General features: G+C 31.3%; 2 protein-coding genes across 3 annotated transcripts in view; both read left to right on the top strand.

Moving 5' to 3' along the window:
- The window catches only part of LOC126743012 (DNA repair and recombination protein RAD54-like), a 41469-nt gene extending 30473 nt beyond the window's left edge, over nucleotides 1-10996 (top strand). For both annotated transcript variants that reach the window (XM_050449928.1, XM_050449930.1), the window contains 5 exons: nucleotides 1623-1744; nucleotides 7074-7213; nucleotides 7270-7397; nucleotides 7457-7610; nucleotides 10649-10996. In XM_050449928.1, coding sequence (XP_050305885.1) covers nucleotides 1623-1744; nucleotides 7074-7213; nucleotides 7270-7397; nucleotides 7457-7610; nucleotides 10649-10819 — 715 coding nt within the window. In that variant the 3' untranslated portion in view covers nucleotides 10820-10996. The remainder of the gene's footprint in view (nucleotides 1-1622; nucleotides 1745-7073; nucleotides 7214-7269; nucleotides 7398-7456; nucleotides 7611-10648) is intronic.
- Nucleotides 10997-19948: 8952 nt separating this feature from the next.
- LOC126742792 (eukaryotic translation initiation factor 4E transporter-like) overlaps nucleotides 19949-24679 on the top strand; it is an 83576-nt gene continuing 78845 nt past the window's right edge. The window contains exons 1-2 of the mRNA XM_050449587.1: nucleotides 19949-20134; nucleotides 20196-20355. Coding sequence (XP_050305544.1) covers nucleotides 20295-20355 — 61 coding nt within the window. The 5' untranslated portion in view covers nucleotides 19949-20134; nucleotides 20196-20294. The remainder of the gene's footprint in view (nucleotides 20135-20195; nucleotides 20356-24679) is intronic.

The raw sequence follows: 24679 nt of genomic DNA, 5'->3' as shown, positions 1-24679 counted from the left end.
TATCATACCATGTTTCAGCTAAATAATATATGGATCTTTCTCTCTCCCAAAATTTTCAAACGCCACCTGACAGTTCCATTATAGCAGCATCTTATCAGGTATCTCCGCAAGGTTGAGACTGTGAAATGTTTGTCTTTTTTAAAATTTTTGTTTCAGAACTGCTTGATTTTCCCTTGTAGCTTCTACTTCCCTTGCTTCTTCTTGCTTCCTCAACACTAGAAAATGAAGTATCAGAACTATGTAACTCTAAATCACTGTCCCGATCACTCTCATTGTTTTCATCGCAAATGTTATTGTCTTTCTTGTGCACCCACGGTCACCATAAGCCCGCACACTTTCCTCTTCATTTGCCAAATTTTCCTGCCTATTTTCCCAGGGTCGAAACATTTTAAGGTCTTTAGGTATAATACCCAAACAAATCCACAAACACAAATAAAAAAAAAACATACTTCCTCACAGTAAAAACTGCAAACAATTTAGACGAATATAGGCCAAATTCTAAATTCTTCACTTTCATACGTTTATATTTTACAAACATGTATTTTACTTAATAATATACACATGACCCCCCTCTTAACTATTAAAGGTGATAGACCCATCCATAAAGATCTCTTTAAAAACACGGCGAAAGTAATACAAAAACAGCTCAACAATTTATTTGGGTACGGCCCCGTAATCCTCACAATCAGTGGGATAGAGAGAGATACACAATCACTTGCACAGCCTAAAGTAGGAATCGCCAGAACGCAGGTGTTTTATCTTTGTTTAATAGACTGGCTAAAAAGAGGTGAGAAGTCTGTGAGTGCTGGAAGGGTTTAAAATATTTTGTAAGATGCTGGGATTTTAGTCCGCGGTCAATTTTTTGATATTATTTTCTTTCTAAAAATTGACATTTTCGAAAGAAAAATAGTGTAAAACATGGGGTTTTACGTATATTTAGATTTCATAGATAAACTATATAAAATTTTGCCATTTAAACATGTATATCATGCGACAATAAATACGACATAGGCGTACGGACTAGTTAGTGCGGCATCTGCGATACATCAAAGATTCTAATAGATCTCTGAACTGGCCTTTAACCTCGGTTTCCCATTGGATATCTTGATCTTACCCATTGTCGCTTCCCCTATCAAATAGACATTTATTGGTAAATTAATTATTTACAATAGTAATAATCATAAATCTGTATTTCAGACTACTAAAATGATCATATATACAGGGTGTCCCAAATACAAGGGTAACTATTAAGATCTTTGAAACCATAAAAGATAAAAAGTTAGTTAAATTGGGCAAAGTTTATTAAAACTTTATTAAGGAATTTGAAAATTTTCTAATATTTTTGCATTTTTTGCGATATTGAAAAAAATATATTAAAAATTCGTTTCTTATTTTTTTTTAAAGAATTCAGGAAACTGTAAAAGACATAAGGTTGGTTGAACTGGGGAAAAGTTGCTTAATTATTTTTATTTTTTCCATAGTTATTTAAAGCTGGAAAGCAAAACAATTTGATTTTTTTCACGCTGGCTTTTTTGTCCATAATAGATGCTTTATTACTAAAATAACGTCTTAAAATTAATGCTCTTAGAATAAAAACAATAAAGTAATTATCATTTTTTTAGAGGTTATCAGTACGTTAGACTAGATGGAAAGATGAGTATAAAGCAACGTGCCAAAGTGGTGGAAAATTTTAACAAGCCCGATTCAAAGGAATTTATTTTTATGCTGAGTTCTAAAGCAGGAGGTAAGTCATTATATTTGTGATTTCCTTTATCTGTACGTATACGTACTGTACACTAAGTAATATATTTCTCTACCATAGAAGTAAGAAAAAATATAAATAATAATCAATTAGTAAAATATTTATAATAATCTATTCATTAATGTTTTACACAAACCAGAGAATAAAAGGGACATGAATAGCCCTCTCTAGCAGCATCTCAAAATGCTCAGGAAGATAGACTGTTGTCAAAAAATTAATTTGCTTTCAAAGAGCGGCATTGCATTGAAGATGGTGTAACTTACTTCACAGATCAGGTATTCCATGTTTTAAAACCAATAAAAAATCGTATAATAATATTTCTGGGCCTAAAAAAAGCATTGACGCTGACACACTTTATCCTTCTTAGGAAATTTTGGTCTGCATGGAAATAGTTTTAAATATTTAAAAAAGTGTATTTGAAAAAACAGGGCGCAAAGTGTTAAAATAAATAATCAGATAAGTTCTTCTAATATGGCGTACGAGAAACAACTTTCGGCAATACCTCCAATTTTTCCCAAATTTTTATGACGGAATTATTATAATATGTCAATTTTCATCATCTTATCAAGGGTTTCATATTTAATTATGGTTAGCAGATAAATGACGCAAATAATTTTTCTTTGCTGAAAGAAAATTAAAAAGTTAAAACCCCATGTTGTATTTGTTGAATTTTTCTTACAATAACTGCTAGTTGTAAAAAAAAATATTTTACATCTAAGAAAAAAAGTTGGATCATTATTAGAGGCCTTTTAGATAAAAGGTTCCAGGTACTTCTCTAACAACTATTTTTTCTTAAAGGGAGTAATTACTTTAAAGAAAAGGCCTTTAGGCCTTGATAACAAAAAAAAATTATAAGGGCTAATTTATAATTGTTTGTATCTATTAATGATGGATCTTTTATAGTTTGTCTTATTTCACTTCATTTAGTCTCTTTTATGATCCCATTTTTTCTTACTCAAATTAAGATAAGAAAATATTTGATTAGCTTTTGCTACACACAGGACATTTATATAACTTCTGCGAGACATGATCATTTATTAGTAATCATAATTTCAAATGCGTAGTGGAAATTATAATTACACGTGCTACAGTATCCTTATTTACTACAAACAAGAATAAATATTAATTTTATTAAATATTATTATTATATTATTTTATCTTTTGCTACATTCGTATTAGATGCTGCTCTGAAACAAATAAAAAGTTGAATGTTCTTAGAGAATTGAAAGACTAGTAAACAATAACTTTATTTGAGTTTAACATATGCTCAGGGGCAAGGGGATGTTTTCTTTAAAAAAATATTCACGGTTTCTCGATTGTCAAGTTTAAACACATTTTCAAATGTGTCTTGTGAAATGGCTTTATGTTTACACTGAGCATTCGTGACGTTCTGTGTTTTTTTAGTTTTTGGTTGAAAACGGAAAAGGTATTATTTGAGGCTTATTGTGGATTGTTACGAAGGTAAGAACTTCTGCCGTTTGTGCCGCACCATCGAAAAATAGCGATTTAAGCCGAATTTTCACAAGTAAATACCGATACTGTCATAACATCAAGCAAGGAAAAACCATCATCATAAACGTAGAATAGGGTTAATACAATAGGCGTAGAATAGGTTATTCATCATAGAAACAACCCTAAATAGAAACTTGAATATGATGTGTGTGTGTAAAATCTTCGGTTTTATTAACAGGACTGAGTTTATGTTTTTTTATTGTCTTGATAGAAAAATGGCATATTATGTTCAAAATTTGTATCTTAAAACATGAATTATTAATTATAAAATATTTAATTTCCAGTTTTTATCAGATAGCTACTTTTACTTTAATGAAGTTCGTTAAAAAAAGAGAAAGCATGAAGAGTTCATAATTGGTAATTTTGTTTATATTCAAAGCATAATCTATTATTAATAAATAGTTATTCAGTTTAATACCGGAATAAAAGTAGTTGTCCATTTTTTCTTAATACCAGAGAGTTTTTCCGTTTTTCTGGTGATTCCACAGTCTCTAAGAGTCTCTAAGTTAATTATTAATTGAAAAGTGGATTAAATTTAGGGTGACGAACTTTTAAAGATCAAATAATATTCTCAGCGTATCCCAATTTGATTTTTTGAAAGGGACGAATATTAATGATGCTATACAGGGTGATTGATGGTTGATGGTACCTTAGACGTTTACGGAGAACGGAAAATAATTTTTTTTTGAAAATTTGGCAACATGGGTTTTAGCTGATGATCTAACGATTAAAAATATTTTTAGCGATGCAGCGTTGCCGCTTATACCAAAAAGTAGTAGCAACTTTGTTATTTTAAATGGAATACCCTGTATATTTTTTTATTTTCCGATCCGCTATCACTTTATGATTGGTTCTGTATAAGGTGTTTCTATACCTATCTTTAGTGGTTTTCGAGAAATTAATTATTTTCTTTATTTTTTGACGAAAACATAGATCCAAATAAATTTGTATTACTACGGCACTGGAACGCGCAGAACCTTGAAATTATAAACGTAATTTATGAAAGTATTGTATATTATTTTTCACTATGAAAATTTGTTCTACGTTATACAGGGTTGCTCAAAATTAGTGATTTTACCGCTAGATACAAAAATGGTAAAAAGTGCATTTTTTTAAATGGAAGACCCTGTATATTATAACATATTCTAAAAGGAAATTAAAATCCCTGTCTAAAGAGGTATTATGTTCCTATATCGAAGTAGTTCGGTTTCGGAAATAAAAGCAATTTTCTGTAAAAATCGGAATATTTTGACATATTTGCTTTAGTTGGCCATTGACATTTAGTTTGACAGTGACATTTAGTTGATTAATAGTAAATACGCTTGGGTGTTTTTTTAAAATAGTGACCTAAAAATTCATTAAAATGGAAAGAAATAGTTATTCAAATGAAGTTTTGATGAATCTATTTATTATTCATGGACAATGTGACAAAATTGTAGCAAGAACATGCAGAAAGTTCAATGAAATGTACCCGAATTTACAAAAAATGGATAAAAGAAAATTTGTGCGAATACAAAATAACTTTATACAATTTGGTTCACAACTTAAAAATGATACAAGTTTGCCCAAGCCTGTAACGTCTGATGAGGACAACATCGTGAATGTTTTATTTCACGCATATCCACAAGCTTCCATCCGGAGTGCAGCAGATGATTTAGGCCTAACTTATTATTCTGTGCAAAGAATTCTGAACGACAATAATATGCCTTCCTTTAAATATTCAAAAGTTCACCAGCTGAAACCGGATGATTACCAACGTCGCATTCAATATTGTGAGATACTTCTGACAGGCACTCAAGAGGATCCAAACTTTCTAAAAAAAATAATATGGACAGACGAAGCAAAGTTTTCTAGAGAAGGTATTTTTAATAGAAGAAATTAACATTTTTGGGCTAATCAAAATCCACACGCGGTTAAGGAAATGGGGTTTCAAGAAAAATTTAGTTTTAATGTTTTTTGTTTACTAAAAGACAATCAAATAGCTTTTTTTTATTTACGACGGGTCATTAAACTCCCATAAATACATTCAGATTTTGCGCTCAGTAGTAGAAGATTTTCTGGAAAATTTAACGCTTGAAGATTATCGCACTTGCTGGTTCCAATTGGATGGGGCACCTGCTCATTGCACTGAGGAGGTGACACGTGAGTTATTTGAGAAATTCGATGACCGCTGGTTTAGGCGTTTGGGACCATGGGACTGGCCTGCGGGATCACCTGATTTTACACCACTTGATTTTTACTTTTGGGGTAATTTAAAGCAAATGGTATACAAGACACCGGTAAACAGTAAACAGGAACTACGTCAACGAGTTATCAATTGCATTGGTGAACTAGATCCTTCTGAAATACAAGCAGCGACAACACATGCTGTACAACGCAGGATTTTGAATTGGTTAGAAGTCAATGGCAATCATTTTGAAAATGTATTGTAAATTACTTATAATCTTGTATCATTTTTAAGCTGTGAACCAAATTTATTTCTTTCCATTTTAATGAATTTTTAGGTCACTATTTTAAAAAAAACACCCAAGCGTATTTACTATTAATCAACTAAATGTCACTGTCAAACATCAATAGCATAGCATTGTTTCATCATGACCTTTCATGGCCAACTAAAGCAAATATGTCAAAATATTCCGATTTTTACAGAAAATTGCTTTTATTTCCGAAACCGAACTACTTCGGTATAGGAACATAATACCTCTTTAGACAGGGATTTTAATTTCCTTTTAGAATATGTTATAATATACAGGGTGTTCCATTTAAAATAATGCACTTTTTACAATTTTTGTATCTAGCGGTAAAATCACTAATTTTGAGCAACCCTGTATAACGTAGAACAAATTTTCATAGTGAAAAATAATGTACAATACTTTCATAAATTACGTTTATAATTTCAAGGTTCTGCGCGTTCCAGTGCCGTAGTAATACAAATTTATTTGGATCTATGTTTTCGTCAAAAAATAAAGAAAATAATTAATTTCTCGAAAACCACTAAAGATAGGTATAGGTAACATATATATATATATATATATATAACACCTTATACAGAACCAATCATAAAGTGATAGCGGATCGGAAAATAAAAAAATATACAGGGTATTCCATTTAAAATAACAAAGTTGCTACTACTTTTTGGTATAAGCGGCAACGCTGCATCGCTAAAAATATTTTTAATCGTTGGATCATCAACTAAAACCCATGTTGCCAAATTTTCAATCCATCAATCACCCTGTATACATTTTTTTTATAGCTTGTATGACCCAAATTAATTATGGAGAATTTTCCGCAGCTGTGTTTTGCGATCAATCAAAGGCCTTTGATACTGTTTGCTGTGGTATTCTGTTGAGGAAACTTAAACTCTGTGGTTTTTTTAGCCATAGCTTTAAATGACTTAAGTTCAATATTTTTATGTATAGGAGCTGTGAAATTTAATATCGTAATATAGATTAAGGTGCTAATAAGGCTAAAATTTATGAAACATTTTCAACAAAAACCTAAGGTGGCATCATTATGTAGAATATCTTACAAAACGTTTTTTAAACTATTTTACCAAGGTTTACCACCCAGAAAAACCTTTATTTTTTGTTATTTGGCCCTAGCATAGGCAATTTTGATAATGCTTAAGCCGGTATTTGTAAATAATATGTATTCAAAGTACTAATTATAAATTGGTATTATTTTTTGATGAAAGCATTTTAGGCGTCTTTGAGAATTTTTGCTGCTTACTTTTAAAAAGCCATGCAATAAAAATTGCTCTAAGTATAAAATAGGTAATATTCGCTTAACTTATTTTTAGGATGTGGATTAAACTTGATAGGAGCTAACAGACTGGTAATGTATGATCCTGATTGGAATCCAGCAAATGATGAACAAGCCATGGCAAGAGTGTGGAGGGACGGGCAGCAAAAACCATGCTACATTTATAGATTTTTTTCGGTAAATTAAGTAAAAACAAATATCTTAATAATTATGGAATTTATTATCTTTTTTAGGCTGGTACGATCGAAGAAAAAATATTCCAAAGACAAGCTCACAAAAAAGCTCTTAGTTCCACTATAGTTGATATGAATGAAGAGACCGCAAGGCATTTTAGTGTTGCGGAATTACGGGATCTTTTTAGGTTTATGAGCTATTTGATTTTTGTTTAAACTATTTTAAGCTAAATTATATTAATTTCAGACTAGAAAATACCGAATCGGATACACACGCAAAATTGAAATGCAAAACATGCCTTAATAAAATTCCAATCAAAAATCCGCCTGATGAGGCGGATTGCACCTCGGATTTATCGCTGTGGTATCATTGTTGGGATAAAAAAGGACTTGCTGATGTGGTAAGCATATTTTTTAACAATCAGAGATTTTATGCCTGTATATCTGCTGCATAATTCAGATAAATCGGATTTATTCTGGAAATTATTGCCAGATCGTATTTTGGTACATACCAAGGAAAAACCTGCCTCTTATATGGGAACAGTTTGATATTTATATACAGTGCTTTTCTTTAAAGGCCCCCCCCCCCCCCCCCCCCCCATTTATTTTTTGAACGGGTCAAAAAAATTGTTTGAAACTTGGCATAAGTAAATTGGTCTATAGATACTATTTTTCACTGTAAACTAGGTAGTTGTAAATTCCAAGATGGCGGCTGGGCGACATCTTGAGAAAAAATTTTAAATAGAAAGGGGGGTCGTGTGGTACCTCATTTTAAAGGTCTCAATGAGTACTTTATAACCCTGAAATATTAGACCCATATCTTAACTCGTTTTAAAATGGCGGCCTAATAAAAAAGTATTTTTTTTTATTTTAACGTTTTACATTTTTCTGATTTTTGAATAGGTAAAAATCAGTGTACGAAAATAAATGCATCACTATTTTATTTTGACATAAAAACGACAGTTCTAAATGTCAAAATAACACATAAGCGCCATCTTGAATAAATGCATTAAATAGAAATCTTGTGTTACCTCATTTAAAAGGTTTTATTAAGTACTTTTAATATTTATTACACGGACTCGGTGGACTCCGTTTTGACCTGTCTAAAAGTAACAGCCAAAAAAATACACTGTTGTGATATTATTTTCTTTCTAAAAATTGACATTTTCGAAAGAAAAATAAAAAATACTATAAAACATGGGGTTTTACATATATTTAAAATGATTTCATAGATAAACAATATAAAATTTTGCCATTTAAACATGTATATCATCCTACAATAAATACGACATAGGCTTACGGACTAGTTACTGCGGCATCTGCGACACATCAAAGATTCTAATAGATCTCTGAACTGGACTTTCTAAGATTTATTCAAACATCTTAAATCAATATCAAAAGTAAACATTGATAATGTGTAATCTTACTAACATATCTTCTAATGCGATTGCAGCTATTACTAGTATACAAGGTGTTCATTTGAAAACTTCCCACCACGGATTTATCGAAAACCACTGTTTAAAAAAAAACCCCGAAATACGTCAAAAGGTTTGTCAAGGGGGACAACTTTCTTACCTAAAATTCCTTCACCCTCTGCCCCTCAGGGTCATCACCTTAAAAATTTTAAATGGCAAGGGGTATCGAGTAATAGCTCGTTTAAAAGGTCTTTCGAAGTCTTTTATTTTGACGTTGGATTTTTTTTTGGATTTTTTTTTGGAGAAAATTAGAAAAATCTTTGTTTATCTTAATTTGTTCAGATAGGAAACAAAAACATGAAAATATCAGTTTTTATTTCAATAAGTGTACAAAATTGCCCGTTTTTGGCCAAACAATGATATAGGCGATGTTCAAATTCCTGACGGACATTTTCAAAAACATGTTGTGGGATATCATGGCAGCTGTCGATGATGCGTTGAGGAAGTTCATCCAAACTTTCAGGTTGGGGAGTAAACACAATAGATTTCAAATGACCCCATAGAAAAAAGTCTAACGGCGTTATATCAGGAGATCTAGCAGGCCATTCTATAGGCCCTCTTCGCCCTATCCATTTATATGGAATCTCGGCGTCTGAAATATATTTCCAGCAAGACGGCGCTCCTCCTCACTATGTTCCTCCTGTTCGGCAATGGCTAGACGACGAGTTTCCAGATAAACGGATAGGGCGAAGGGAACACTTATTGAAATAAAAACTGATATTTTCATGTTTTTGTTTTCTATCTGAACAAATTAAGATAAACAAAGATTTTTCTAATTTTCTCGAAAACGAATCGACCAATTTAAAAAAAATCCAACGTCAAAATAAAAGACTTTGAAAGACCTTTTAAACGAGCTATTACTCGATACCCCTTGCCATTTAAAATTTTTAAGGGGATGACCCTGGGGGGCAGATGGTGAAAGGGGGTGAAGTAATTTTAGGTTAGAAAGTTGTCCCCCTTGACAAGCCTTTTGACGTATTTTGGCGTTTTTTTTTTTAAATAGTGGTTTTCGATAAATCCGTGGTGGGAAGTTTTCAAATGAACACCCTGTTTAGAAGCGGTGGGCGTCCATAAACTGCGTAAGTATTGACTATTTTCGAACATAACTCAGTATAAAAATTTTTTGTACGTAACGTTGCGTCCGGCGAACGTTCATCGAAGATGAGGGAGTTGAAGTTCTGCTTAAGGTTTAATTTATTATATCGCTAGTAAAACAAATGTTTTCATATGTAAATAAACTTTTATGCTTCTTGCTAAGTTAATTAGATGTGGAGTCAAATAAAACCTAGGTTATAAATTTTATTACTGCTGACGTTTCGCCTTGTGTTTTTTTTTTAACTTAATAACATGAATTAAAATTTACTAGTTTTAAATACATATCATTATATAGACATCTAGATATACCTTTAAAATATTTGTACCACATAAACGGATATCCCTTACATATTTGCTATATAATAAATAGAAGTTTTTTTTATGTAGCGAATCTTAAAATTTACCTTTTTTAAAATTACGTCACAGAGAGCTATTTTTTTCTGCACAAATTAGAGGCAGACAATTACCAATTCCTAACCCAAAAATCTGTTTATAGAAATAACCCCCAAAATTAAAATAATTATTTTTAAGGGTGAACTTTAATAACTGAAGAAATTGATCTATTGTCAGATTGCAATGTGATTGTGTTTTTGGCCAAGGCTATTTGTATAAGTTAGGTTTGTTGGAATATTGGTAAATAAGGACACCACATCTAGCGAAATCAGAATATTATTGGTATTTTATTATGAGATGTAATTTATTATACAACTTTTATGTACGAAATTTTTTTATACGTATAAAAAATTATCAAAAGATAATTAGGTAAAATGGCATTGTTTCCAACCTAAGTCAAAGTGGTACAATAATGATAAATGAGTCTCATCTTCTAAATGTATTCCAAAATATTAAGATAGTTATCTATTTTTTAGGTTCTAAAGCAAATTTGGGACGTATGTAAATATATTTCATTCGTCTTCCACCAAAAGTCAGCGAAGCAAGAAGTAAAGAAGATAAACAGCTTTAAAGAGGAGGAGGAGGAGCAGAAAGACTGTGAGGAATCTGACTATGAAGAAAATGATGATTCCGATTCTGACTATTAGTGTTTCTTGTTTGTTCTAAAATTATTGTTAATTTGTCCAGGATATGTCTTATGTAGTTGTTAATTTTTTTTGTTAACGTGATAAGTAATGTTAATGCAGAAGCATTTAAAATACATCTAATTGGGGTGTTTGTTACCAATGATTAAAAAGTGAAATAGATGTTTCTTTTAAAATATATTTATCTGAACTGCATTTTTTTAAAACTCTTTCCTTATTGCACAGCAATATTTACTTGCTACCGAAGTTCTGAAAAACTCGTTGAGGACATTTTTGGATTGCTTATTCTACATGTTCCATTGTTGTCTGCTAGAAAAATAATGCAGTTTAGATTTTAAAAAATTAACCTATATGAAAATAATAGTTTTTAGACAAACGTAAATTTTTTCTTAACTGAAATAAACTCGAGGAAAAAAGTAGCGTACCTTGTCTCATTTTAGATTGTGTGTCAAATTTATTTTACTGATGAAATTAATTATTCCTGTATTCCTAGGGCCGTTATTTAACCCAATGCGAGTCCGACGCAGTTAATTTTAATTTTTGTTAGATATTATTTGGAATAAATAAAATATTAATAAAAATAAATGTTTTTTTATTTGCTAAAATACAACGATAAAGTACAAAAATGCCTCTATGCAAACAAAAGACCAACAAATTCATATTTCTGCAGTTTATAAAAGTTTATAAAACGTTATTTTCTTAAGTAGGCAATTCACTGGAATTTAACTAATCAATATATTTTAAGACTAACGATGTAGACAATAATATAATTAAATAAATAATCTATCTACAAAGTAAAAAAAAATAAAGACCTATCAATAAAAAAAACTAGATATTAGATATTCTACAAAAATGTATACAAGTATTTGGAGTAAATAAACACCTAAATTTCATCAATATTTCATCATTCAGTGAGAGACAATATTTGATCACTTTGAAGTTGTCGAAGGATATATTGACGAATCCATTGAAAACAAAAAACAAGTATTCACTAAAATAATGGAATCTGTGGGGCCATCGACGCACATAGGAGTATTTCATCAATCTGGGCGGCCAAAATTATTTTTGGTTTGTAATCATGTTTCTAACATGATAACAATTAATACAGTCAATACTACCTACAGTAAATACTGCAAAATAATACTACAGTAAATACTAATTAAATACAGTCGACTGTAGCATTGATATGGGGTCTTTTGAGAAAGGTTCCGACAACTTTCTTCTTCTCGGTCTCATTCCCGTCATTACAGAATACGAGTTTAGAAGAAGTCTGTAAAAAAAGACGGTACATAACAGTTATTATTAGTACTAAATAAAGATAATTCACCTGTTTAATATGTCCGCGTTACATTCTTGTCGAGAAAATTTGCTTGCCAAGTTTTGGCGATAGAGGCGTATGTATTTGTTCCTGGCTTCAGCAGCCTCCTCAGACAGTTGTTCGATTGGCAGCAAAGCATGTTTTATCACTTGAGGCCCATGGATAAGTATTTTGTGGAGCTTGGGGGTCATCGGATGCCAAGGATACAGCTGGATATAAAGTTCTGCCGTTTCTGTAGCGAAAACCGAAAATTTTTTCGTATTCACCTCATCCTCACTCGACAAAACTTCCAGAATAATTTTCAGACTATAGATAAATGTCGCGTCTATACCAGTAATTTCTGCAGACAGTTCGTGGTTTGCAAAAAATCGTCTACTGGTATTGCCGTCATTCGTGTTACCGAAATTTGCCTTTGGGACATCTACAATGAGACCCATCTTTGACTTAAATTCGCTTTGGATTGCGAGTTTCCTGAGTTTGACTTTTTCTTTTTCTTCATCGCTTCTAAGCTGCCACTTTTGTACTGGTAGTTTATAGGCCAAATGTAAAACAGCTTCAAAAAATCGTATTCGGGCATGAAGAATAGATAAACCAAACTCAAAAGTTTCCACATTAATTATGTCCCCTTTTTTTGGATACAGTTAAAATCCTTTAAAGTTAAGCCACATATGTAGCACCTCATTGTAGATGATTTGCTTGTCACAGAGTTGCACACCTGAAATGTTTTTTTTTTAATTATTAGATAGAACTACAACAATAAAACCTAATAATCATGTTTCGGGTTCGATTCTTAAAATAGTAATAAACATTTTCAATTTTTGTTTTTATACTCACCTTTCCATAGACAATTGTCAACATCATTGTATGCGATACCTCGCAAGCAATATTTGCTTTCATTTGGACTTTCGTTTTGTTCAAATTTTTTGAAGCATCTTTGATATATGATATTTCTTCTCTTGTCACATCTGCGGTTTCTTTTATGCCTGATTGGGCGGCAATAACGAGGAAATGAAGGAGTGGGGTTCTGCCATAGTATTTTTCCATTTAAGGAACAAATAAGCCGTAAAGGGACAAGTGAGCTTTGGAACAAGTTAGCGTCCGTGTCGGAGTCACATACAAATTTTTGTTTGGATTGCCCTTGTTGCGCTCCATCGCATCCCCATTTACATATGAGTTCCAAGGCATTTCTTTCTTCTTCGTCAAGCGTTTTAACTACTTCGTAAAGATCTGTCAGTAATCTGGATACAGTGTGATCCATCAAATTCTGAAGCTTAATATCTTGTATAATGCTAAAGTTTCGGTGACAGTAATAGATTCTTTGTCGGGGTAACACTCTTTTTTGACTTCTTGGATCTTGCTGTAGCATGGATACATAAATGGATTATAACTTCTTATGATTTCGTACTGCCTCTTTGATAAATCTGCTTCGATGAACATTAATAACGCTTGTTGCGGTGTTAGTTGTACCTTCTCTTTGGATTTACTTGCACTGAACGCTTTTTTATAGGCAGTGGCTGGTTTGGGTATAGAAGTGATTTCTTTCAACACGAGAGAAGCATCACGTTTCCCTTCATTAGCTAGAAAAGAAAAGCAACAAAACGGTTAATAATTGGGTTTAAAAACCTATGTATCTACCATCCACTTACAGCAAATATGTGTTATTAAATCAAATATTCTGGGATATTGACAAATATGTCAAAAACAAAGTTAGTTGTCATATACCCGTGATTATAAATATTTCAATCCGAAAATATAATTTTGAAAATGGCTGCAAATGATAATAGCCGATACGTTATATCTGAAAGGAGCAGCACCGAACAGCACATGGTGAATATATTTGATAGGCATTTAAGACCCGTTTTGAGGAAAATAAGTCGCGATACTTTAATTGCATTTATTTTACGGAATGCAGGATTAGAAGGTGCCAATGCTAGAGTGGGATCAAAGTAGGCTGCAGCAGGAAATTTTAAGTGTCCTACAAAGAAAAACCTGGTCTGCATATATTGGGTTACCGAACAACACCGAACAGCAGATGATGATAACATTTGACAGGCATTTCAGACTCGCTTTGAGGAAAATGAGTCGAGGTTCATTAATGACGTTTATTTACGGCATGCAGGATCAGGAGGTGCCAATGCCAGAGCTGGACCGAAGCAGGTTGCGGCAGGAATTGTAAGTTTCCTTCAAAGAATAACTATAGGTCTGCAGACGATGCGCTAAATTAAACTTTTATAAATTAAGAATAGGAACCTAATTCCTTTTTTATTTTAATAATATAAAATTATGATAAATAGATATGTGTGTATTTTTTTTTAATCTGAACGGTACTTTCTTTAAGTTGGTTATTATTATGATCTTTATATTTTTTAGATGATAGATTTGATGCTGCCATTTTCGGCCTTTAGCCAATGCCGGAAATGGCATTCACACACGAAACACGATTCAATAATCGTCTAAAAGTAATTTATTTTGTTAACTCACTTACCTAATTTTACTTGAGTTGCAAAGGTAAGTTCTTCCAGGTCATTGTCTCTTCTCAAAGTTTCCGTTTTTCTTCTCTTGGTTCTTTCACTCGAATCATAGAATTTTGTTTTTGGACGGCAAACTCTTTCAGAGGACGAGCTCAGAAGTTTAGGAAGTGAAATGATTCCATTCAGCCATCCTTTGTTATTCTTTTCGAATTTATCCCATATAGCATGTGACTTTTTCCACTTTGATACAATTTCAGACTTCAACCGACGAATTTCTCGTTTTACTTTTATTTCATCCTTATCAGAAAATGGTCCAAAGTTAAGGATGTATCCTTCCAGATTTTTGCATTTTTCTGTTATATTAACACCTTCTGACTCCCTGACAAATGTAAATAGCATCCTACGTGTCATATTTCGAAAGCCAGATGCAGCTAAAACATGAAAAAATCACGAAATGTCACATTTCAAATTTTCGATATTTTGAGATGTCCTCCTCCCTCCTTTAAGGCGTTAGTTCAAAAAGTTGAAAAAAGTGGACATTTATTTTTTGTACCATAGAAGACAAATATGTAGGCTATTTAATATCAATGCCCGGCAAATCCCGGTACTTTTACTTAATCATTTTTGATATATATTTTTTTTTAATGTTTATTACTAAAAGGTTATCATCTTAAAAATGGAATACGAAAGAAAGTATACCATAAATGTAAAAAAATAAAAATGCAGTTTGTAAGTACTTACCTGTTGTATTAGATTCCATAACTTTTCTTTTCTTAAAATAATCTAGGTACGACACAATTCAAATTAAACATTATTAAATTTATTTCATTCTAAACACTTTGATATAGAGACCTCACAAACTATTAACCTTAAAGTGACAATTAAGAGCGTTGATAAGTCATAAACAATAAATAACAGTTGGGTTTGATGCACTATAGTCTTGGATACCTAAAAACATGTATCAAATCTTTTCCGACCCGATTTCGGAAAACGGACTTTTGGCCGCCCAGATTGATGAAATACTCCTGTGCGACGTCCAACATTTCTTGAAAAATCCCTTTACAGCCTTTGCTAAGGAATGACCCAGCGACCCAATCGTATTCGTCTGAATATTTCCTAAATCTCACAAAAAATTGTGAAAGTAAAATGGATATTCCTTCCATTGTTAGCATTCAGGTCTCCCGTAACCGAGTTTGCAACGCACGCGGGCGCCACTCGAAAGGGGCGACAGACCCAAAAAAAAATTAAAATCACTTGATCTTCTAATTTAAAAATTTAAAGGCTGCTTTCACCCTTGCTCAGGGGTTCATACTGTGGGGTTAAACATAAAATAAGATAATATAATATTTTCATGGAAACCTACTAAAATATGTGCGGAAAGTTTTGTAAGAATCGATTGAGTAGAAGTAGTTCAAAAAACTATTGCAAGATTAAAAACAAACTATACAGACTGAGCGATATTAAATAAAATAGTTTATTAACAATTAAACACTTATTTTAAATTTTTGTTATTATTAAAAAAATATGTAATTAAAGAATTGCATTTTTTTAAACCAAATTCGAATAATAAGTATGCAGTATTCGCAAATCGCCAAGCTTGTCTATAAACGTGAAAACTTGTCGAGCTGTAATAATTGGTCCAGACTTGCATATTTTGGTTGATATTTTCAGTTCGGACTCGTAAGGTTCATGGGGTATAAATTAAAACGACAGGCATTTGCTAATCAGTTCTTGATAATCACACAAGAAAACGGAAGATAAATTAGACGTATTTTAAAATGGTAGAAAGAAAATATTCGATTTGATAAAGTGTTTTATATTTCTTGGTATTGTGTTTGGTGTGGAAATTAAATTAAGGGTGAAATGGTAAGTATTATATTATATCATAAAAAAAATTATATTTATAAATGGACATATTCCTATAAAGTAATAAAATCAAAAATTGTTTTATTACAATAGTTAGATCCTACGTAAAACTCGAGGATAATCTCTTAAGATTTAATGGCTTTTGGGATATTTTAATTTTAATTATTTCAAATAATATAGCTTTTAACTATTAACAGTTAAATAAAATATATAAATTTTGTTATGCCAAATCATTGCCTATAATAATTCAATTTAAAATAATAAACGTCTTGATTATAGGAAAAAAATGCAAATGTATTATTTTTTTAAAAATCTTTATGAATAATAAATATACAAAAATCCAAGTCATTAGACTTTTACGTGGTACTTTATAATAGGTAATAGAATTAGAATTAGATTTCAAATGACCCCATAGAAAAAAGTACAACGGCGTTATATCAGGAGATCTAGCAGGCCATTCTATAGGCCCCCTTCGCTCATCCATTTATCTGGAAACTCGTCGTCTAGCCATTGCCGAACGGGAAGAACATAGTGAGGAGGAGCGCCGTCTTGCTGGAAATATATTTCAGCCTCATCAAGTATAGGGTTTCCATCATCATCGATTTGGTTTTCAATAGAGTGTTTCAGTGATAAGCGGATTGGTGGTATTTTCCAACAAATCCAAATAAATGTCTCCATTTAAATTTCCGTTAATAAATAATGGCCCAATCGCACTTTATTTCCTAAAACGCCTGCTCATACATTAATTTTTTGAGGGTACTGGGTATGCCCTTCTACAAATGCATGAGGATTTTCATTGCTCCTATATCTACAGTTATGCTTATTAACAAATCCATTTACATAAAATGTGCATTCATCGCTGAAGCAGATATTCTTTACATGAATAGTATTATCATGAATCGCTTGTCATTTTTTCACAAAGCTCAACTCGCCTATCGAAATCGTCTTCGGTTAACTCTTGCAATATTTTCATTTTGAATGGATGAAATTTACGAAGTTTGGTAACTGTGTGATCACGTTTTTTATTTGCAACAGATCCAGTTTCAGTAAACTTAGTAACAAGACGTCCAAAACATACCTATGCGAAGTTATCTTCTCCGTATGTTTGGCGTTAAACGTGACGGCAGTTTGCCGAGCACATTGATTTGGGCACCATAAATTAGAATAACTTTAACTCTTTCGGCTAGTGTGTAAACCATTTTGGAAGTAAAATCTTCAATTCAACAAATAAATTTTCACTATTCTAAGACTGTCACAAATGTAACTGACGGCAAAATAAATTCTTTATTTTCCTTAGCAACTATAAATAACTAAGCATCAGGTATAACAATAAATACAGTTCGCCCGGGATATCTGTGTTGATGAAAAGAATGCGGAAAAAAATTCAGGTTGTTATTTAGTTTTTTCTACGTTTAATCTTCGGAATTGCTGTTTATGTTGGTAGTTTCCGTTTAAATTATAAACCAATTGTAGATTTGGCAAATCCTAACGGGCAACATTTTGAACACTTATTGGAATAAAAACTGATATTTTCATGTTTTTGTTTTCTATCTGAACAAATTAAGATAAACAAAGATTTTTCTAATTTTCTCGAAAACGAATCGACCGATTTAAAAAAATCAAACGTCAAAATAAAAGACCTAGAAAGATCTTTAAGGTTTCTTAAGGATCTTTAAGGGATCTTAAAGATTTTTAAGGGGATGATCCTGGAGGGCAGTGGGTGAAAAGGGGGTGAAGTAATTTTAGGTTAGAAAGTTGTCCCCCTTGACAAACCTTTTGACGTATTTCGGCGTTTTTTTTTTAAACAGTAATTTTCGATAAATCCATGGAGGGAAGTTTTCAAATGAACATCCTGTATATGAGGATAGAATGCACACTCGAGCAAAAAGAGCTCAATTAACAAATACATACAAGGTAATTTTTCGCTTCCTTTTAAAATTTGTGTTCAGTAATAGGAAATCTTAGTGATATTAACAGATGCCTAAATATGGCTGCCCCACTTAATATTATCTGTATCTGATAGAAATGTCATGTGTGTGTTAATTCCTTCTAAGTATAATAAATAGAGATATAATATCTATTAGAGAATAATTATAGAGAATAATAAAAAGAGAAAATAAAATCGATTAAAATAGAATAAGTAATTCTACTTCAAGAACTTTCTCAAATTGATTTAAATAGGTATCACTATACCTAATTTTGTGAACTTATGCAAAGAGTTTGTACCTAAACAAAGAGGAAAGGAAAGATGCAGCATCCACATTCCACCGTCTAAATACATATACATATTTAGGGTTCGTCTATTGCTCGTTATATGTTGCGTTATTAGTCTTATTTCAAGATCTCCAAAAACCCGATAGACTTTAATATAGAAACTATTTATACAGAACAAAGCTTCAGCATGCTCTGCAGCGCTCCAATTCGGGTATTTTTGTATGGAACAACCTCGTATATAATATGTTATTATATCCTATATACAGCTTACGGCTATGGGGTGGAGGACATTAGTGCAATTATAAATCTTGGCAAATCCATCATAAGAAGGTCTAAAAGCACTGCGTTAATAAATTTATCGACTATGGAATAAAATTGAATAAAATTGTGGAATTTATTGCCAGAATAAAATAAAAAGTACATACAATAAAAATACATTTAAGAAAAAGATGGTCATATACTTACGTGTTTTTTTTAGTTTTACTTTTAAAAGGTCTATTATTAAACTTTAAAGTAAACTTCGCTTTCCATTTTATAAAAATAGTTTTAATGCTTATGTAATTGATTGCTGCTATAAGAAAAGGACTGTGAATTAGAGATGATATTGTTGTTATAAGAAATCTTATTTTCAAGTAATATATTGCGACTCAAAACCTGCTGTAGGCATACAGAAACTCATTTTTAAAATAGCTTATAAAATTGTACAAAGAAATATTTTGGAAATCAAATTTCAAATAGTTCACAAATCTTTAAACGAATTTTGATATACCTGCACGCTTTTACTACTTCATATTGCAAATATAGCTCGCGTGAAAAGATTAAAAAGTACGTTATTTTATACATTCACATTTTCGCAAAAGGAGTTAAACCGCAACAGGCAAATTTAGTACTTTTCGAAGGAGCCTGGTAAAGTTGAAATAATTTCATCGATTTTATTTGAAATGGAACGTTAGTAGGTAGGCAACCAAAATACAGGCGCATTTGATAATTTTATATTGACCAATAAGAACTGAAAACCTTGTTTAGGTTTCTTAGTTATTTGGTAACGGACTGAAAGGGTCAAATCAGAATCTCTTTTTAATAACAATCTTATGCTATTTTCATTTAATTTAGGTCAACGATTTTTGCTAAATTTTACATTTGCCTTTAAATATTTGCTTTTCAAAAACGATTTGGAAAGCGATCATAGCATTTTCATTGGATAAAATTGCAACAAACCCAGCGCTTAAATTGACAGATGACAGAACTGTCAATTAGGGGGGATGAAAGAAAAGAAAAAGCATATGGCGTACGTTTCTATTTTTGCTTTGACAAAAAGTTTTTTGGAACGATTGTGTGTGCTCGTGATATTAAAAGGCTTGAATATCTTTTAATTTCATTCGTTACAGTCCAGTTTGCAATTATCCTCAAGCGATCCGATTAATTTATTATACATGATTACGTGTTTACGTATGTTAAGTTATTGTTGACGAATAACCGACCTGTGATATTAAAATTAGTTATTATATAGGTTTTCTTTATACAATTTTTGATTATTTATTGTACAACATAGAGTAGAAACACCATAGTTGACTCTAATAAGTGTAACCAAAGAAGATCACCTAGTAAAATGTCGGAAAACGGCTCAGAAACTGAAAAAACAACGATTTCTGACAAGATCACTGTGGAGGGTAAGTTTATATTTACTAATTATTCTTTGTGCTATTGAAGATCTTATCCCGGCAATTTATATACATAAGTACTTTATCTATGATACATGTTTACTTTTATTTTCACTATTAACTTAACTAGGTACAAAATCAATACAATAATTTGTTTTCAGGGTTAATTCAGAATTGAAACACAGCCTTTTGTTCATTTTGTTGTGTAATAAGCATACAGCTATTTTTAATTCCTTATACCTCTATTAAAAAATGTTAGAAGAAAAGTGTTATATGGCTGCAATGATTTTCAAAATAACTAGATTCACATTTACAGAATATTTAAAATGGTATACTTGGTATAGTGTCTTGATTTTGGCTCTAATTGTAACAGGTTTACCCTGCTTTGTTTGTAATATTGTAGATAATTCTACACCTAATATCAATAGCCTGAAGTGTGTTTCAATTGAAGGCACTTGAACTTAAATAAATTAAACTACAATAATTTTCAAAATTGGTTTGAATTGACGTAAGCTGTCTTCCTGATTGATACTATGTTAGTTAAAAAGCACTTTGATGAAACACAGTAAAAAGGAGGCTTGCCGACTGTTTAAAAAGTATTTACGTCCCACCCTATTGGCCAATCTTTATCAAATTCCACAATAATAATCAGCAATATCTACAAAACTTTTGATGGTTTTATGCAAAAAATCAGTTAATATTATGAATATTAGCAGTATCATCAACAAGATATGGCTGTGAAAGTTAAAGGCTATGGCTTTAGAGGTTCTATTTTGAAGTGGCTAACATTATTTTTATCCAATAGATGTGAGATATTTCATTTTCTGAGGGAGTGAATCTGAAGTATTAAGCATCACAGCAGTTGTGCCTGTGTGAACAGAGCTCTGCTCTCATTTTTTTTTATTTGTTACTTGTGTAAATGCCCTACTGTTGGTTGAAAGTCCAAAGTTTTATTAATGCCAATAGCATTTAAATCACTTAGTCTATAAATATATATTATCTACATTAATATTAATATCTATGTAACCTAGTAAAATTAATAAAAAAACAGGAATTAGTAATAAGATAACATTTGACATACAGCAGGATGACCTTAATTGGTAGTCAAGCCAGTGCACATCTTTTGCTGCTGACACTACTCTACTTTGGAATGGTAGAGATCCTACTTAAGAAGTATACAAGCCAATATCTTGGTTGTTTGTTGAACAATATTTTTCATTTTTTGTAGGAGGTTGTATGGCTGTAAGCCATATATTTTTCCCAGGGTAACAAATGTGACACTTCATAGATGTACATTTTAATGGAATTTGATATTTTTTTATTTGAGAGTAAACTACCTACCTAGGATACTATTTATTTCAAATATGGTAAATTATATTGAATCCTCCTTACCAAAGATACTTAAGTTCTAATTTTGATAAATATTGTTACAGAATGTGTCATTCAACTAACACATTTTGATTTTTATAATTTTTTTAATTACATACTTATGACACTGGATAAAAAACAACTAAAAGTCAACATCTTAACTATATCATTAATGGAGTAGAAAATTTAAAAAAATTACTCCAAGCAATAATATTTAAAGCTTTTAAAAATAAATCAAGATTAAAATTTGGATGAAAGTTGTTAATTGTGTGTGAACACTCCATTCAGGATAACTGTGATATCTAGTAGGATGTTTTAGTTTATTAACTAAAATATATATTTCCTCTCTAAGGGAATTAACAATTTGTATTAAATCATATTTTTTAGGAAAATATTTTAAAGCTTTACAACTGTTTAAGTCTGTGCAAAAGTTTACATTATAATCACTTCCAAATATTATAGTATTATATTTAGAAGAATATGTATAAGTGTTTTTTTGAATCTCTCTTCGTTCCCAATAACAAGAGTAGAATCTGATACAGAACTCTGTGATCATAATAATAGTTGTCAGGATCAATTTTAGATTTAAATGATAGGTATTTTAGGATTCCTGGTTGCAACCTGTGAAACAACATACTGAAGACTCCAGACTAAAAAGGCCTACTTCGGAAAGTTCTGATTAAAGTACAGTAGAGCATGCAGATAACAAACATATTTGAAAAATTTTTTTTAGATATCTTGACAAAATCTGTCATTCTAAAGGTTTTTGATAAAATCTCAGATATATGAAACTTAAGTGATATGGATGAGTCAAGAAGAGAAACATAATTTCCAAAATATTCAGGTAGTAGTACAGAAATTAAAAGGAGGTACATAAAGAAATGTCAATTAATTGTTCATTCTTACATCCACACCTCCATACCACTATAATTTGTAATGCATTTTTCATTCATTTTCCTCTTAAATAAAGTTTTCTCAATTCTTATCTAGAAATTTGTTCACATGGTTGTCTCATTCGAGTATTTAATTCTTTAATGTTTATGGACAAATTTTATAAATATTATTTTTGATAGCATCCCACAGATAGCATCAGATGGGGCCATGCTACAAAAGAACTATTGCAACCAATCTATTTATCTTGAAGATTTGCTTTTTCATACAGGGCAGCATTATGGATCTGAGCACCATCTATCAATCAATCAATAGTTTATTCATGTCAGTTACATAAAATGTGTTTACACATGTCAAATAATATGTGAAAATAGGTCCTAAGAGTAAACTGTAATAAAGATTACAATTTAAAATATAAAATACATATGACTACTACATATCAAGACTAATACAAGAAAACAGATCCAGGACTATCATAAAAAATTGAATTAAAATATAGAATAGATATATCCCTTAATATCAAGAAGTGCCATAGGATTACTTCTTCTAAGTGAAGAAACCCTATTACTTTTCTTTATACTTTTTTTTGTTAAGATAAACAATGTCAAACAGAATGGTGGTAGTGTTATTCATTATTTTTTTTTATTTATTCTTTATTCAGCCCAAAAACATAATATTACAAGACCCCAGATGGGATATGGACCGTGTCCTAAAATATTAGCTATAATAGCTTAGAAAAATTTAAAACCTTGCAAAAAAAAAAATACATTTAAATAAATAAAATAGATAATGACAATTACAATTTTAAAACATCATTGACAGCAATACAACCACAAACAGAACAGAATAAAAACTGAAACTGAATCTAAAGTAAGCCTATTCTAGATCTTTACTTAGTGCTTCATGTATGTCACCATCCTGAAAGAACTCATCAATACCATAGCCCTGTCCCCCAAAAATGCCTTGAGCCTACAAACAAGCTTACTGGAAGGTAACTGCCTAAAGGAAAGAGGGAGTATATTCCAGATCTCAAATAGAAGTTTCTGTCTTAGGAATATTTATTGACTCCACATTGTCTTTTAAAAGTCACATCAATCAGGTGACCAGTAGAGCAATAAAAATGGTGGGTTTTATCCAGCATTCTACAACTGATTTCTCTTTGTTTACTTGCAGACTACTTTATTGCTTTCTTGTTAGGCCCATCTTGGAGTATGGCTCAATTGTGTTGTCCCCTTCATATAATTGCTATATTGAGTAGATTGAAAAGACTCAAAATAAATTTTTAAGGGTGGCTGCTTTTAGATGTGGTTACAGGAGATAGGAGTATTACTACCAGTGGGTCTGGGATAACCTGAACTTACCCACATTAGAGTCATGAAGAACATTACTTGACTTATGTTTTATGCATAAAGTTTCAAATGCTACTATAAATTGTCCCGAGTTATTATATCTTTTTTAACTTAGAGTGCCTTAGAGTGCCAGATTGAATAACAATCAGAAATATTTTCAGTTCCATTCCACCATACCAATTATGATAATAATGATTCAATTACACAAAAGGCTCAGAGTGCTAATGGCCTGTCAAGACATATAAGCTTTTTTGGCTCTTAGATTACATCTGTTAAGGGGAAGTTAAAATATTATTTCATAGGGTTTTTAATTAATTAGTTCATCTACACCTTTGATTGATTTATAGTTTTGTATCTATATATATATATATATATTGTATCTATATTGTATTGTATCTATATATATATATATATATATATATATATATGTTTTTCTAGGTATTTTATGTAAAATTTTTGTAAATGGATTCTATAAATAAACAAATATTGTTCATGTGAGCAGAAAGCTTGACTGCTAAGAAACCTTTTTATATGAGTTTTAAATAGAGACATTGGCAACTCTCTTATTCTAACATTAAAATATGTAGTCGCCAAATACTCTGGGCCATCTTGATATCTTTGTAGGCGATGGTAAGCAGGAATCAAATTGTCCCTAGCATGAGTGTTATTGTTGTGTACATCCCAATGAGTTGGAAACAGGTGCAAGTTTTTCCTTACATACATCA

The sequence above is a fragment of the Anthonomus grandis genome, chromosome 12 (assembly GCF_022605725.1).
Source record: "Anthonomus grandis grandis chromosome 12, icAntGran1.3, whole genome shotgun sequence".
Lineage (NCBI taxonomy): Eukaryota > Metazoa > Arthropoda > Insecta > Coleoptera > Curculionidae > Anthonomus > Anthonomus grandis.
The sequence above is the reverse complement of the archived record's forward strand: the minus strand, read 5'-3'. Positions and strand labels throughout refer to the sequence as shown.